Here is a 12,989-nt window from a genome sequence, read left to right on the forward strand (position 1 = left end):
CTAAAAGATATAAGTTTTTGCGTAATGCAAAACTGCTGAACGCGTAGGCAAATTGCCTTTTCGCAAGCAAAATGCGAGCTGCATTGTAACGCTTCTTAACAAGGCCTGATATATATATATATAAGATAGAGAGAAAAATAGAGATATACTAATGTAAAGGCTTATGTTTTTTTAAATTATTTTTTCATTTTTGCTTTAGCAACTAATTTATTTAGTGCAGCAAAGTGTACACAGGTAGAACATGCAAGTAGTGTACATACATTGACTGACAAATAGAGCATGCAGGGAGTGTGCTTATATTGACTGAAAAATTAGAATTTGAGCAGGCAAATAAATTGCCTGCCCAAACCAAAAAATTTAATCAATTAATTAACATTTTTTAGTTTCAAAACTTTTTCCAGTTTTCGAATTTATTGAAATATTTAATTTAAAAAAGCAACATGTGTGCATTTTATGAAAAAAATTAAAGACAACACGCAATGGTATATATATAAATAAATAAATATATATATATATAAAAATAATATATATATATATAAAAACAATATATATATATATAAATAATAATAAATATATATATATATATATATATATATGTATATATATATATACATGCATATATATACATGGTGCATATTAAAAAATGCATATTAAAAACACTTACAGTTTGCATTAAATCATGGCATTCTATGCAGGCCTTGACAACGTACCAAAATATTTATTGACTGGGGTCCGAGTGCAAGTATAATGGATACAGAATGAATCAGGAAAGCAAGATAAAGGAAGCGAATTCCAAAGAACTGATGTTTGAGGAAAAAGCTAGATGAATAAGAATTTTGGAGCACTTAGGAATAGTCACAGAAAAAGGATGAAACTCAATTGAGTAAGACAAGAATGAATTTTAGTATATGGCACAAGAAATGCTAGCTCTTTAGAGCAGTGCCCACTATAGTATTTGTAGAAAAGAGAAAGAGAAGCAACCTTACGACGATGTGATAATGGTTAATGGTTGGCTGCAAGAGCAGGTCCAACTATGTTTACGATGTGTTTTTGTACCTTGTCTAAAAGAGAAAGTGCATCATTGGAAGAACTGCCCCAGATATGGCAACAGCATACCATACAAGGACCGATTTGAGATTTGTAATGATAAAGAATAAAATAAGGAATATGAAAATGTTGAACTTGATAAAGAGGAGCAACCTTAGCAGATGCTAATTTTTCAATGGATTTGATATATGATTTCCAAGAAAAATCATAAGTAAGAGTTATTCCTAGAAGATGAAGAGCAGATGACTCATCGAGTACATTACCGTTCATAAATGTAGAAAGATCTAAATTATTGCGATAACGATTAGCTGAAAAAAATTGAGTTTTATCTGAATCAAAGTTCACCAGCTACTGCGAGCCCCATGCTGTAGCAGAAGTGAGATCTTTTTCAAGCTCAAATGCCCCCTCCAAGCATTCAGAAAGTGTTGGCTACTTATCATGACAAGAATAAGTGGTAGTATCATCAGCGAACAATGCCACTATAGATGTGAGAATATCTGGAAGATCGTTAATGTAAATTAAAAAGAGTAAAGGGCCAAAGATTGAACCTTGAGGAACCCTTGAAGTTACAGAATAAGAAGAATGCTGTCCATCGAGAACAATTTTTATACTACGATTGGAAAGGATGGATCCAATAATCTTGAAGATGTGACCAGATATACCGTAAGAAGAAAGCTTATGGAGAAGACCAGCAGGCTAAACTTTATCAAAAGCTTTAGAAATGTCAAGAGCAGTTTAATCTCTCCACCTTTATCTAATCCACAATAAAACCTATCAGTTATTACTGTTAGTAAATCAGCTGTAGAAGGAGAGGATTGAAATCCATATTGATGATCAGAAAGTAAGTTATTAGATTTAAGATGAAAGATTAAGTATTTTTTAATTAAATATTCAAAAACCTTGCTTATGATAGGAAGTAGACTAATAGGACGGTAGTTAAACGAATCAAATCGTTGTTAAATAGTTTTGAAAGTATGGGTGACAACTCCGGAGAGCACTTCTGCAAGCCAACAACAGGTATGTTGTTGGCTTGAGCTCTACCACAGCTTGTTGTCCAGACCACAAGCTGTGGTAGAGTCTATGCATGAAATCACTTAAGATGCAGAAGCTGGAGTGATACAAATGTCAATTACTGGATCAACCTGTTTGTTGGCTATATCAGGTAGAAAGCAACTAGTGGAATCAACAGATGATATTGATGAAAGGTTCTTAACAAACAATTCAGGTTTGTCTTTAGGTGAGGTGACAAAGTCTGAACTGTACAAGAGAGATAGAATAACAGATTTGCTCTTATTATTGATACTGTTAAAGATTCTGCAGAAGTTATGAGAGCCTAATTTTTGAGATGAAATACAAGATTTCATGACCTGAGAAAGGCGATAGAGTGAATGGTGCTACATGAAAGCACATAAAAGAATAGTCGGTGGATTCAAACCTAGTTTCTCAACAAATGGGGGAATTCTCACGAATGTATATGCCCAGGCCAAGCATGTGACTATTGGAGTCTTTACGAATTAAAGGATAATGACCATCTACACTAAGATAAAAAGATGAGACTGTCAAACTCAAATTAGTCTCACAAAAAGTAGGTCTGGTGAACTTTGCAAGAGACAAAACTCAACAGAAGAAAAGTTACTTCGAAAACCACGAATATTAGTAGGTTATAACGAATGATAGGTTTAGAGAACTTGGTGATGGCAATAACTGCTCAAATAAAACCAACCAAAATATGCACCATTAAATAATATTGTCAAATAGAATAACAAGACCTATTCTATTCAGGTCATCAATGTAGGCACCACATTTTTTATAATAAAATTGTGTATCAGTATAATTGTAGCCTTTTTTTCTTTGAAGATAACCAGCAGTATGTATAATTGAAAGTAATTATTCTATTTGAACTTTATTCTTGAGTTCTGGCAAGTTATCAAAAATTTTGCACTCATGCTCATTTAAACTTCGAAAAATTACAGGAATGACCAATTGCACATTCAAGATCCAGATTGGTACAATTATCTAAACTGTAGAAAATTTTCAATTTACAATTTACGACTGTAGAAAAAAATTTGTATGTTGGATTCTAACTTTTCTATAACAGTCTAAGCAGTTATAACAAAGGTTCCTCCAGAACCCTGGTGAATCTTGCTAAAAGTTTTTTGTAATTGATTAGTTGTGAACCATGTTAGGATAACATAGTCATTTCCAAAATCCAAAAGATACTTTGTAATGTTGACTAACCCCCTACACACCTGAGAAATATATTCAGAGGTATCTTTTGTAAGCTGTTTACTATGTTTTGGGCCTGACTTTTTTATTCTTTTAACCATATCTACCACATCTAATAAGAATAGAAGACTTTTATCTGTGTGTGATCTTATAACTCCACGGTACTCATTTTTATAATGAATATATGCTCTAACACCTTTCACATTTCAAATTTCCAAAACTTCACAAATATAGAAATTTGATAGTGCCAATAACTTCATCTTTTTAAATGGACAGATGATTTTTAAGTGCAGCAATTGTTTTATCACAGAAAAATTTTAAACAAGTATCAAATTTCTGTTGCTTAATTAGTTTTGGTGAGATGAAAATTTTATCTAATTTGCTAAGCTTTATAAGATTGACAGATTTCATCTCATAAAGATTTACTAAATCACTCCATTTTGCTACATGTTTGTTACTGTCAAACTTAAGAACCAATTCCTCGTTTTTTTCAGTTAACCAATTATTATGAACACACTTTATGACATGAAAATAATCAAGCAACAAATATGTTTTCATTATCTCAGCACCAAGGTTTTTTTTTCAATTTTATTCAATATTTGATAAAACTTTTGATTCACTCTATTTCTATCAGCAGTTTTCTATAACAGTTTTGCATTGGGTTGATTGCTAATTGTTTCAATTATTGTTTTGCATTGTTTAAAAAGAAAATCTGAATCTATGTAACTAATTGGAATCATTTTTACTACAAACTCTAGTCTGTTAAATAAATATTTTATTATTATAGGTAACATGGTTTTGGCAAGGACACTGGGTTGATCAGCCGAATTTTTAAACAATAAACATCTACAAAAAATTAATATGGATTTGGTATAAACTTCATAAAGCGGCAATTTTCATTTACGTTGTGTATTTTCAATACTCATAACATTTTTCAAAAATTCTTGTGATCCAACTTTTGAAGTGATTGTTGTCAAATTTCTCATACTTGATAATTTATAGTCACTAGAAATGTACAGAGACCTGGATATAGCAAAGAATATATATGTGCTCAAGTAATTATATCAGGAGAGCAAATTCACCAACTTTTTTTTGAGACATACAGTCCATATGTTCAAGTAATACACTTTTTTATGGCAAACTTTTTTTTTTTAAAGTAACAAATGATTTCATCAAAGACTATCCAATACTTACAACATGATGATGCCTTACTTGATAGTAGAATGAGAATACTGCAAAATTACCCAATATAAAACAAAGTTTAAGTTAAATCCCTATTAATGAAAGCAACCCGTAATACGGGATATAGTTGTTCTCTTACATAATTAATTTATAGTGGCTGTATTCCACAATTTAAAGTTGCGAAACCTTAACATATACCCTTTTAGAAAAACGCCTTCAAATTGAAAGTATTAATCCATCTGTAAAATTAGCATAAAAAGTATAAGGAGGTAAAATAATTTCTCAATTAATATTTAAAATTATTTGAGTAATTTACAACTGACATAGGTCATATTAGTGTGAGGTAGAACCATTTTCCTCGATGTTCTTAAGTTCAACAAAATACGTTTTTAGTTACTGACACAAAATAATAATACTTCATCGTTTCAAACAAAAAAAAGTTAATTTACAATCAAACACGTGTATAACAAATTTTAAAAAATATGTAAACTTTGATCTTTTATATTGCATTAATGCGTCTTATGACAAACCTGAAATAAAAATTGTAACAGATCGTAACATACTTACATATATAGACATAAAAGAAAAGGAAAAATAAAATAATTGGAAACCTGGTAACCTGTTGTGACACTTGAGTTGCTGTCATGATGCAGCAGTTCTTGTCGGTTTAATGACTTTGTTTGATGTTAGCTTTTAGTAAACTTTAGTTTAATTTAAAAGATATCACAATGGATTTAAAATATTTTAATTAAAAAGCAAAATATAAAGTTTGACAATAAAATACATCATCTGATAAATCTGAAATAAAAAATGTAACAAATAAGTGAATAAATAAGAAAAACATTACATACAAAAAATGGAAATCAATGTACCTGATAGAGAAAAGCTGTTGTGATTTACCAGAGTAGTAGTTGTTAGATATTATTATTTCATGTTAGCTTTTAGAAAATAATTTATGCTGGTACATGATTCCAAAATATTTTTAGCAAAATCATGTAGTGAACAGCGCTAAAGACAAAAAATCAAATTGAGATAAAACAAATTGTATATATGACAAAACAATTTGTCTTGGCTTTGATTTGAGGCTGGCAAGGTTGATAAATCTTGCTCTACACGTTTACCAAATCACAGCACTTTGAAAACATGAAAACAACATAATATAAACATATGTACCAAATATAAACACAATATATATATTTAACCTTATATAAACATATTTAAACACATTTATAAAACAATTATATAACACATATTACCACATACACAAACAATAAAAAAACACTTTACATTATTATAAAAACACATTCATAAAACAGTCATAAAGCACATACTACCACATACACATACTTATCAAAAAAGCATATATGCAAATGATAAACATATATGACTTGAATTGTGCAAACAAAAATTTTAAAAATGGCATGAGAAAATTTAAAAAGATTCAAAGTAAACAATATATATATATATATATATATATATATATATATATATATATATATATATATATATATATATATATATATATATATATATATATATATATATATATATATATATATACATACAAACAATACTCTTTACCTTTATTTTTTTTTCTTTCATAAGAACTGTAATCCTCATAACAAAATTTAACCTTTACATACAATAACATGTGACATGTCATGTCAATTTTAGTATAAAATTTTACTTTATTTTTCTAAATTTTCTAAAAAAGAACAAAAATAGTTAATAGCATCACAGAAATTTTAAAGTAGTAATAACCAATTTTAAGGAAATAGCATTAGTATAACTTTTTTTTTGCATAAAAAATGCATAAAAAATAATTAGGCCTCATCCATACCCCTATTTTCCTTCTAAAAAATAAAATATAAGCTCAATAAAAACCTGCTCCAAAAAAAAATAAAGCAAAAAGAAAAACTAAAACAAACAAAGTATAAACGATTTAAAAAATTAAAAGTAGTGATCCTTTCTAATTTATATCTAATAAAAATGTTATATATAAATTATATATAACAAATAGCTTAACTATTTTCTATACTTACCTCAATTATAATATGATCTTAACGATGAAATTTTATCTTAATATGATTCTTTATGTAATATTTCTAAACTTATAAATAATAATTAAATTCCAAAAGGTAAAATGTTTTAACTCGCTTGGTAGATCTTTCTCCAATGACTGTGTGCATTATGAAAACGCGCTCTTTCAAATTCAGAAAAGCATAGTAACTAATTAAGACTGCTTTAAAAACGAAAGCGAAGCGACGTTGAACGTTGAATGTTGACTCTAGCTATTATATTAAGATAAAAACTTTGGAATACCACATACAAATTTTTTTGACTGCGTATAAAAACATCATTATTATAATTTATGTTGTATATAATAAGATCATTTTAAATCGAAAAAAATCATCGATAAGATCATTAAAGTCAAATAAAAAAAAAATCATTACTGTCAAATTGAAAAAAGTCATGTTCTCTAAAGCTATTTAGTTCATTTGATGTTGTATTTCTAATACTGGATGATGACAATTTTGTTGTTCTGGGTTTAGAAGGTGAGGAAAGACAGCTGGCTGATATGTTAGGGAAGACAATTGTTGGTTCTGTAGGACGTACTTTTCCATGATAAAATGTTAAAGATTTGCAACCTATAGGCCACAAAACAGTGTCAGCACACAACAGGGTACTTATTTTATCTGACTTTAATCAAATTTTTTCTTGGGCCTTTATCCGCTTTTTATTTATCTCTGGGAAATTAATAAGTTGACACCTTTATAGTTGATGATGCATAAGCACTATTACAGCATGGAACTCAACATTTTCCAGGCATAATTGATAGCTTTTTTATAGAGAAATATGTTGTACTTTACAAAAAGATTAACCTAAAGCTGCCAATTTTTTGTTGCTGAGTAAAAAACATTGCACAGTTGCTTAAAATTTGTGTTTAGACCAAATGCTGTTGAGTATAACCATTGCAAAACAAAAGTAATTCATTACCATGCAAATCTAACCATACAATCGGCCTCTGAAATTAAGAGATTGTGAACTGAGAACAGTTCACTATCTCTTAATTAAAAAAAAAAAAAAAAAGATATTCATTTTTTAAAAACAATTTATCCAAGTAAGAGGTTTTAGGTACTTGATTAACGATTCAAATCCAGGAAGCCGTTTAGCACAGGTGAAAGTAATACTCAACTACTGATGGTTAGTTTTTATGCCAATCTATCTTTTATGGATGTTTTGGAAAACTTAAGCATTTCAAGGTTATTTGTAGTATTCATCTTGAAAAAAAAAACTTTGAAAAAGTTCTATTTAGGAATAATGGTGATTACTCGAGTATATAATTTTAAATATTTACAATCAAAAGCAGAATTTAACAAACTTTTACAAAACTATTCACTATTTGCAAGCATGCAAATACAGATGATAAAATCATTATAATTATATTTGACTTTACATATATTTTTAATTTGAAGTTATAAAAATTATTAGTTATACTATAATAATTTTAAAGTTATAAAAATAATTGATCATTCAACAATAAAATAATTTCTTTTAAATATTTGAAGTTAATATTAATTTTTAGAAGGAAATAACGAGGAACAGTTAAATGAAACAGATTTGAGTAAGTTTTTAATGTTCTTTAATGTATGTGTGCAGGGGCTATTCTAGGAAAAAAGTTTGGGCAGTGGTACCCCCTGTCTAGGAGAAGTTTAGCAGAAATATTGCTGAATATAGGTGTTTTTTTGCAAAAAAACATTGTTTGCTCTAAAAAACATGAAAAAAAGGTCCTCAATTTTTAATTTGGGCGGTGCTCAAATACAGTCGAAGCTGTTGAAAACAGTCTAGAATAGCCCCTGGTGTTTGTGTGTGTGCATATATATATATATATATATATATATATATATATATATATATATATATATATATATATATATTTTTTTTTTTTTAAGGGATCCATAAAGACATTAAAGTTTCTAATGTCAAAAAAAAGTTCTTCAAAAGTTTATTATGTTGGGTCTCAAATGAAGTGAAGACATATGAAAATTTCAAAAATAATTATATTATAAAAAACTTATTACATAAAAAAAAAATTGGTAAAAATGCATTTTTTTCTTTTTTAGTTAATAAAATTTATTTTCTATGCTGTTAAATTTAACATATTTATTTTATATAATATTAGGGCTGAAGGGGTCCAAAATTCTATATTTTTTATTTAACCAGTTATTCTTAATTATTTCAGAAAAATTCAAATAACGATTCAATTTTTTCTATTTTTTTGTGGTTGAACTTCTACTTCAATTTTTTACATTTTAAAAATATTAATAAACATTAAAACTAGAATGTATTCTTTGTGTGTAAAGTTACGTAACTTTATGTTAAAATTATGCAATTTAAATTTGATTGGATAACTTTGAATTAATTTGAATAAAAGTGGCGTCTAAGCAAAAGTAAGTCTTACACTAGTGTAAAAAATTGGCTTTCACTAGAAAATACTTTGTTATTAATTTTGTAAGCTAAATTTAAATACCAATTAAAATGAAAAATATTGCAACAAGAAGTAACAAACTAATAAATTAATAAATCATAAACTAGTAAACAAATAAATTAAAATTAATAAACTTCTTTAGAAATCTCCCAGTAGTTGACGAATTATATCATACAAAGTTGCCTTTACTCAGGGTTGTTTTTGTACTTGTAGTCAACAAAAATTTTCTTCTGGAAATTTTCATTAAATAAGATTGACTGCTCAATTGTCGCAAAAGCAGTTCGAATATACGCATCAAAAAACTTGGATGTTTGTATCATTCTTGCAAATATAGTTTTGCAAAATTAGCTATGGAAAGCAAATTATTTAGCTATTATTTAGAAATTACTATGATTTGTATTATTGATAAAGATTTGTAATATAGATAGAAAAAACATCGATGAAATAGCTGATGCTTTATGTTTTTAATCAAATTTTTGCAGTTGATAAAACAATTACAAATAACATTGAGCTTAATCGTCAGCATGGCGGTCATTACAATTGGCTTTGGAAATACCGTCAATTACAAAAACTCCTCATGGTATCCAAACCATTGTTGAATCAAGATTCAGGTAATTTAGAAATGCTTCAACAAATATGTCCCATTGTTTAAAAATTTTAAAATACAATTATAATCAGTGACAGGAACAACTGAGACAGAGCAGGTTAGTGAAAAAAGAACTGCAAACTTTGCATTAGGCGTCCAAGAGAAACTCTATCTTAGCTTGTTTAAAATTACCAGGCAGCCCAATTACTTGTGAATCAGATGTCAAAATTATATTGAAAAAAAGAAAGATCTGTTAAATGCCGTAAACAATTGAGTGGGATGTTTATTTTAGGGATACAGTAAATCCAAACGTAACTCCAAAATCTGCAAACGTCAACATAGAAAACTCTTTATTATGTTTACAGAAAAATAAGTTATTAATTTAGGTTAACTTAGTAAGTTTCTACTTGGAAAGTCCTCACAACAATTCACAATCATCGACATGACTTTTTTTTTAGTTGTTAAGGTGCTCCAAGAAGAACTTAGGTTCTTATCACAAAGAACCATGGAAGAGCAATTTAACTAGGAAGTTCACACCTCCTTTTCTACCAGCATTGCTTATCTGGCCAGAGCCAACATCTTACTTCAGACCTCTTGCATTTTAGAAAGAACTCCAATCAATGCAAACAGCTGTGAAGAATGTAATCAAATTAAACAGCTGCTATAAAGCTATATCACATTTTCACTAGTAATAGTTACAAACTGTTCCTTATATGGACTAATTTTGTGTATAATGCCTAGATTTCTGTTGTATTTATAACCATCCATAAGGGTTATGTATTTTATTGATATAATGAAAAAAAATTATTTACCATGAATTCTACTTTAATAATAATAATGATTTCACTTAAGTTAACAATCGATTGTTTTGTTAAAATAATCGCTTTTATTAAAAGTGAAGTAGAAGACTAAATATTTATAACAAAAAAAAATATTAAGTAATTCGAAATCAGCATAACAAATTAAGAAAAATGGTTAAACAACACAAAATCTAAAAAAAGCTTCTTTTGGACCCCCCTTAATAATATTGTCATCAGTTTTCATATAATTTCGCTTCATTTGAGACCCAACATTTTTTATTCAAAATTTTTAAAAAAATAAATGTTTTTTTATCATATAAAGCATATTAAGGGGTTGCCAGCATATATTTTTCAAAAATGTTGTTATTTGAGACACCCTAATATATATATATGTTTTACAAAATGTTGTTATTTGAGACACCCTAATATATATATATATATATATATATATATATATATATATATATATATATATATATATATATATATATATATATATATATATATACATATATATATATATATGTTTTACAAAATGTTGTTATTTGAGACACCCTAATATGTATATGTTTTACAAAATGTTGTTGTTTGAGACACCCTAATAGTTTTGTTTAAGTTTTACAAAATAGATTTGAAACATTTAACAACTATTAAAAAAAAAAAAAACTTTTTTCATGAAACTAAAAAGAAATAGATTCAACAAGTATAAATGTGTTAACCTGTCTTGAAATATGAAAGTAGATTTATTTTTGATGTCAGCGTGTAGATATGGTTTTGTTTTTTTTATTTAACATATTGATGCCTTTATTTAAAATCATTTTTTACTTTTCATTAAGTTATAATCAACGCAATTTGGTTGTAAGATTGTAAGATGCTTTGTAGCATCTGATTATTTTCTACTTAACCAAAAAAAATTTTTTAGACATTTAAATTTCTTTGAAATACTCATTTTTATATTTTTAAATACTGATAGATTTTAAATAATTAGAAAATATAATTTTAAAGATAGTTAGTTTTAGTTATTATTAATATATGATTATTTGACCAAAGTACCATCAGGGTTATCTTAAGTACCATCAGGGTTATCTTAAGTACCATCAGGGTTATCTTAAGTACCATCAGGGTTATCTTAAGTACCATCAGGGTTATCTTAAGTACCATCAAGGTTATCTTCAGTACCATCAGGGTTATCTTAAGTAACAATCTCTTGGTATACGATGTTGTTTGTTAAGCTGCTGTTGGGCGAAATACATTTATTTTTGAAAGGCAGTTACCTTTATTTATTTTTTTTTATGGTTGGATTTTCATTAATAATATATTTTTTGTGAAAATTTATTATTTATTTTATGCTTGGCATACACCTGTTGGTGATTTTTCCAGTGTTCTTGTTAAAAATTTGATCTGGCTATTTGTTAATTGGAAAATGTTTCATAGTTAAGTTTAAAAAAGATTCCCTAATGATGTCCCTGTAATAATGATGGCCCTGTAATAATGATGGCATTTTTACTAAAAGGAAGGTTGTGCTAAAAATTTTGCATTTATGGTGATTCTTTTGCTATTGTTTTAAATTAGGTCGCTAGGAAAATTGTGTTTATTACCAGAATGATTTTTTTATACATATCTTTTTAAACTTAATGATATAGTGGTGTACAGAACTATTTTTGGTTGGTCGCCAGGAAAGGGTGACTAAAATTAATAATTTAGATAATGTTGGTTGCCTGATAAAATTTTGAATTGCCCATTGTCATTTTTGTCATTGCCTTTGCTTCATATGAAAGAACATTTAACAAAAAATTTTGATGTATATTATGTAAACAAATGTACATATTTTTAATTTTGTGTTCAAAAATAAGCTTTTTTTCGATGTTTGAAAAATGCGTCTTGTCTAAAAGTTCATTCATTAGATTACCTCAAAGTATATATGTTTTAAAAAAACATATGTATGTACATATGTAGTTGGAAAAATGTTCAAACAAATGTAGTAAGTAAACAAAACATTAAAACAGATAACAAAAAAAAATCGTTTTTTTTAAGTTTAGTGTAATCAAAATTTGTGATTATGGGCAACTGATAATTACAATTTGTTCTGTTGATATAATATTGGTTTATATCTATATCACAATAAACTGAATGATCTCTCGTTACATTTAAATGGTCAAAAACAATTTTTATGATCTTTAATTTAAAGCTGATTTTGTACTGATAAAAGTCATTCTGTCATTTGACAGAGGAAGTAATAGTACATCTTGAACCAAAATAAAATGCTTCAAACAATTAACTGATTAAGTATCAGCAAAAATAGAGGATCATTATTAAATTCTTTAGATTGGATCAAAACTGAATTGTTTTGCTTGTAAGTAATGAAATTATTATATAGAGATAAGTGTTTTTCAATTTCTTTAAATTTGAATTGAATTGTTTATTATTTTATATTCCGGTTCATCTTTGTTTGTGCCTATTTATCTCATTTAAACAACAGAGAAACTCTTTTTTTTTTTTTTAGATACTTTACAAGGGAATTTATATACATATATTTTACACTCTGAAGACTTATAATTAAAGTAACAGCTTGCATTAAATGAAGCATTAAATTACTTTATATAAATTTATTTGAACTTTAAATTTTTAAACTTTAAATATTTCTTAAAAACAACAACAA

The 12,989-nt window shown here is 27.3% G+C and overlaps 1 protein-coding gene across 1 annotated transcript in view; it reads left to right on the plus strand.

The window, feature by feature from the left end:
* The window catches only part of LOC100205235 (tRNA dimethylallyltransferase), a 52,199-nt gene that overhangs the window by 27,696 nt on the left and 11,514 nt on the right, over positions 1-12,989 (plus strand). Inside the window, exon 3 of the mRNA XM_065795459.1 lies at positions 8,042-8,080. Coding sequence (XP_065651531.1) covers positions 8,042-8,080 — 39 coding nt within the window. The remainder of the gene's footprint in view (positions 1-8,041; positions 8,081-12,989) is intronic.

The sequence above is a fragment of the Hydra vulgaris genome, chromosome 04, assembly GCF_038396675.1.
Source record: "Hydra vulgaris chromosome 04, alternate assembly HydraT2T_AEP".
Lineage (NCBI taxonomy): Eukaryota > Metazoa > Cnidaria > Hydrozoa > Anthoathecata > Hydridae > Hydra > Hydra vulgaris.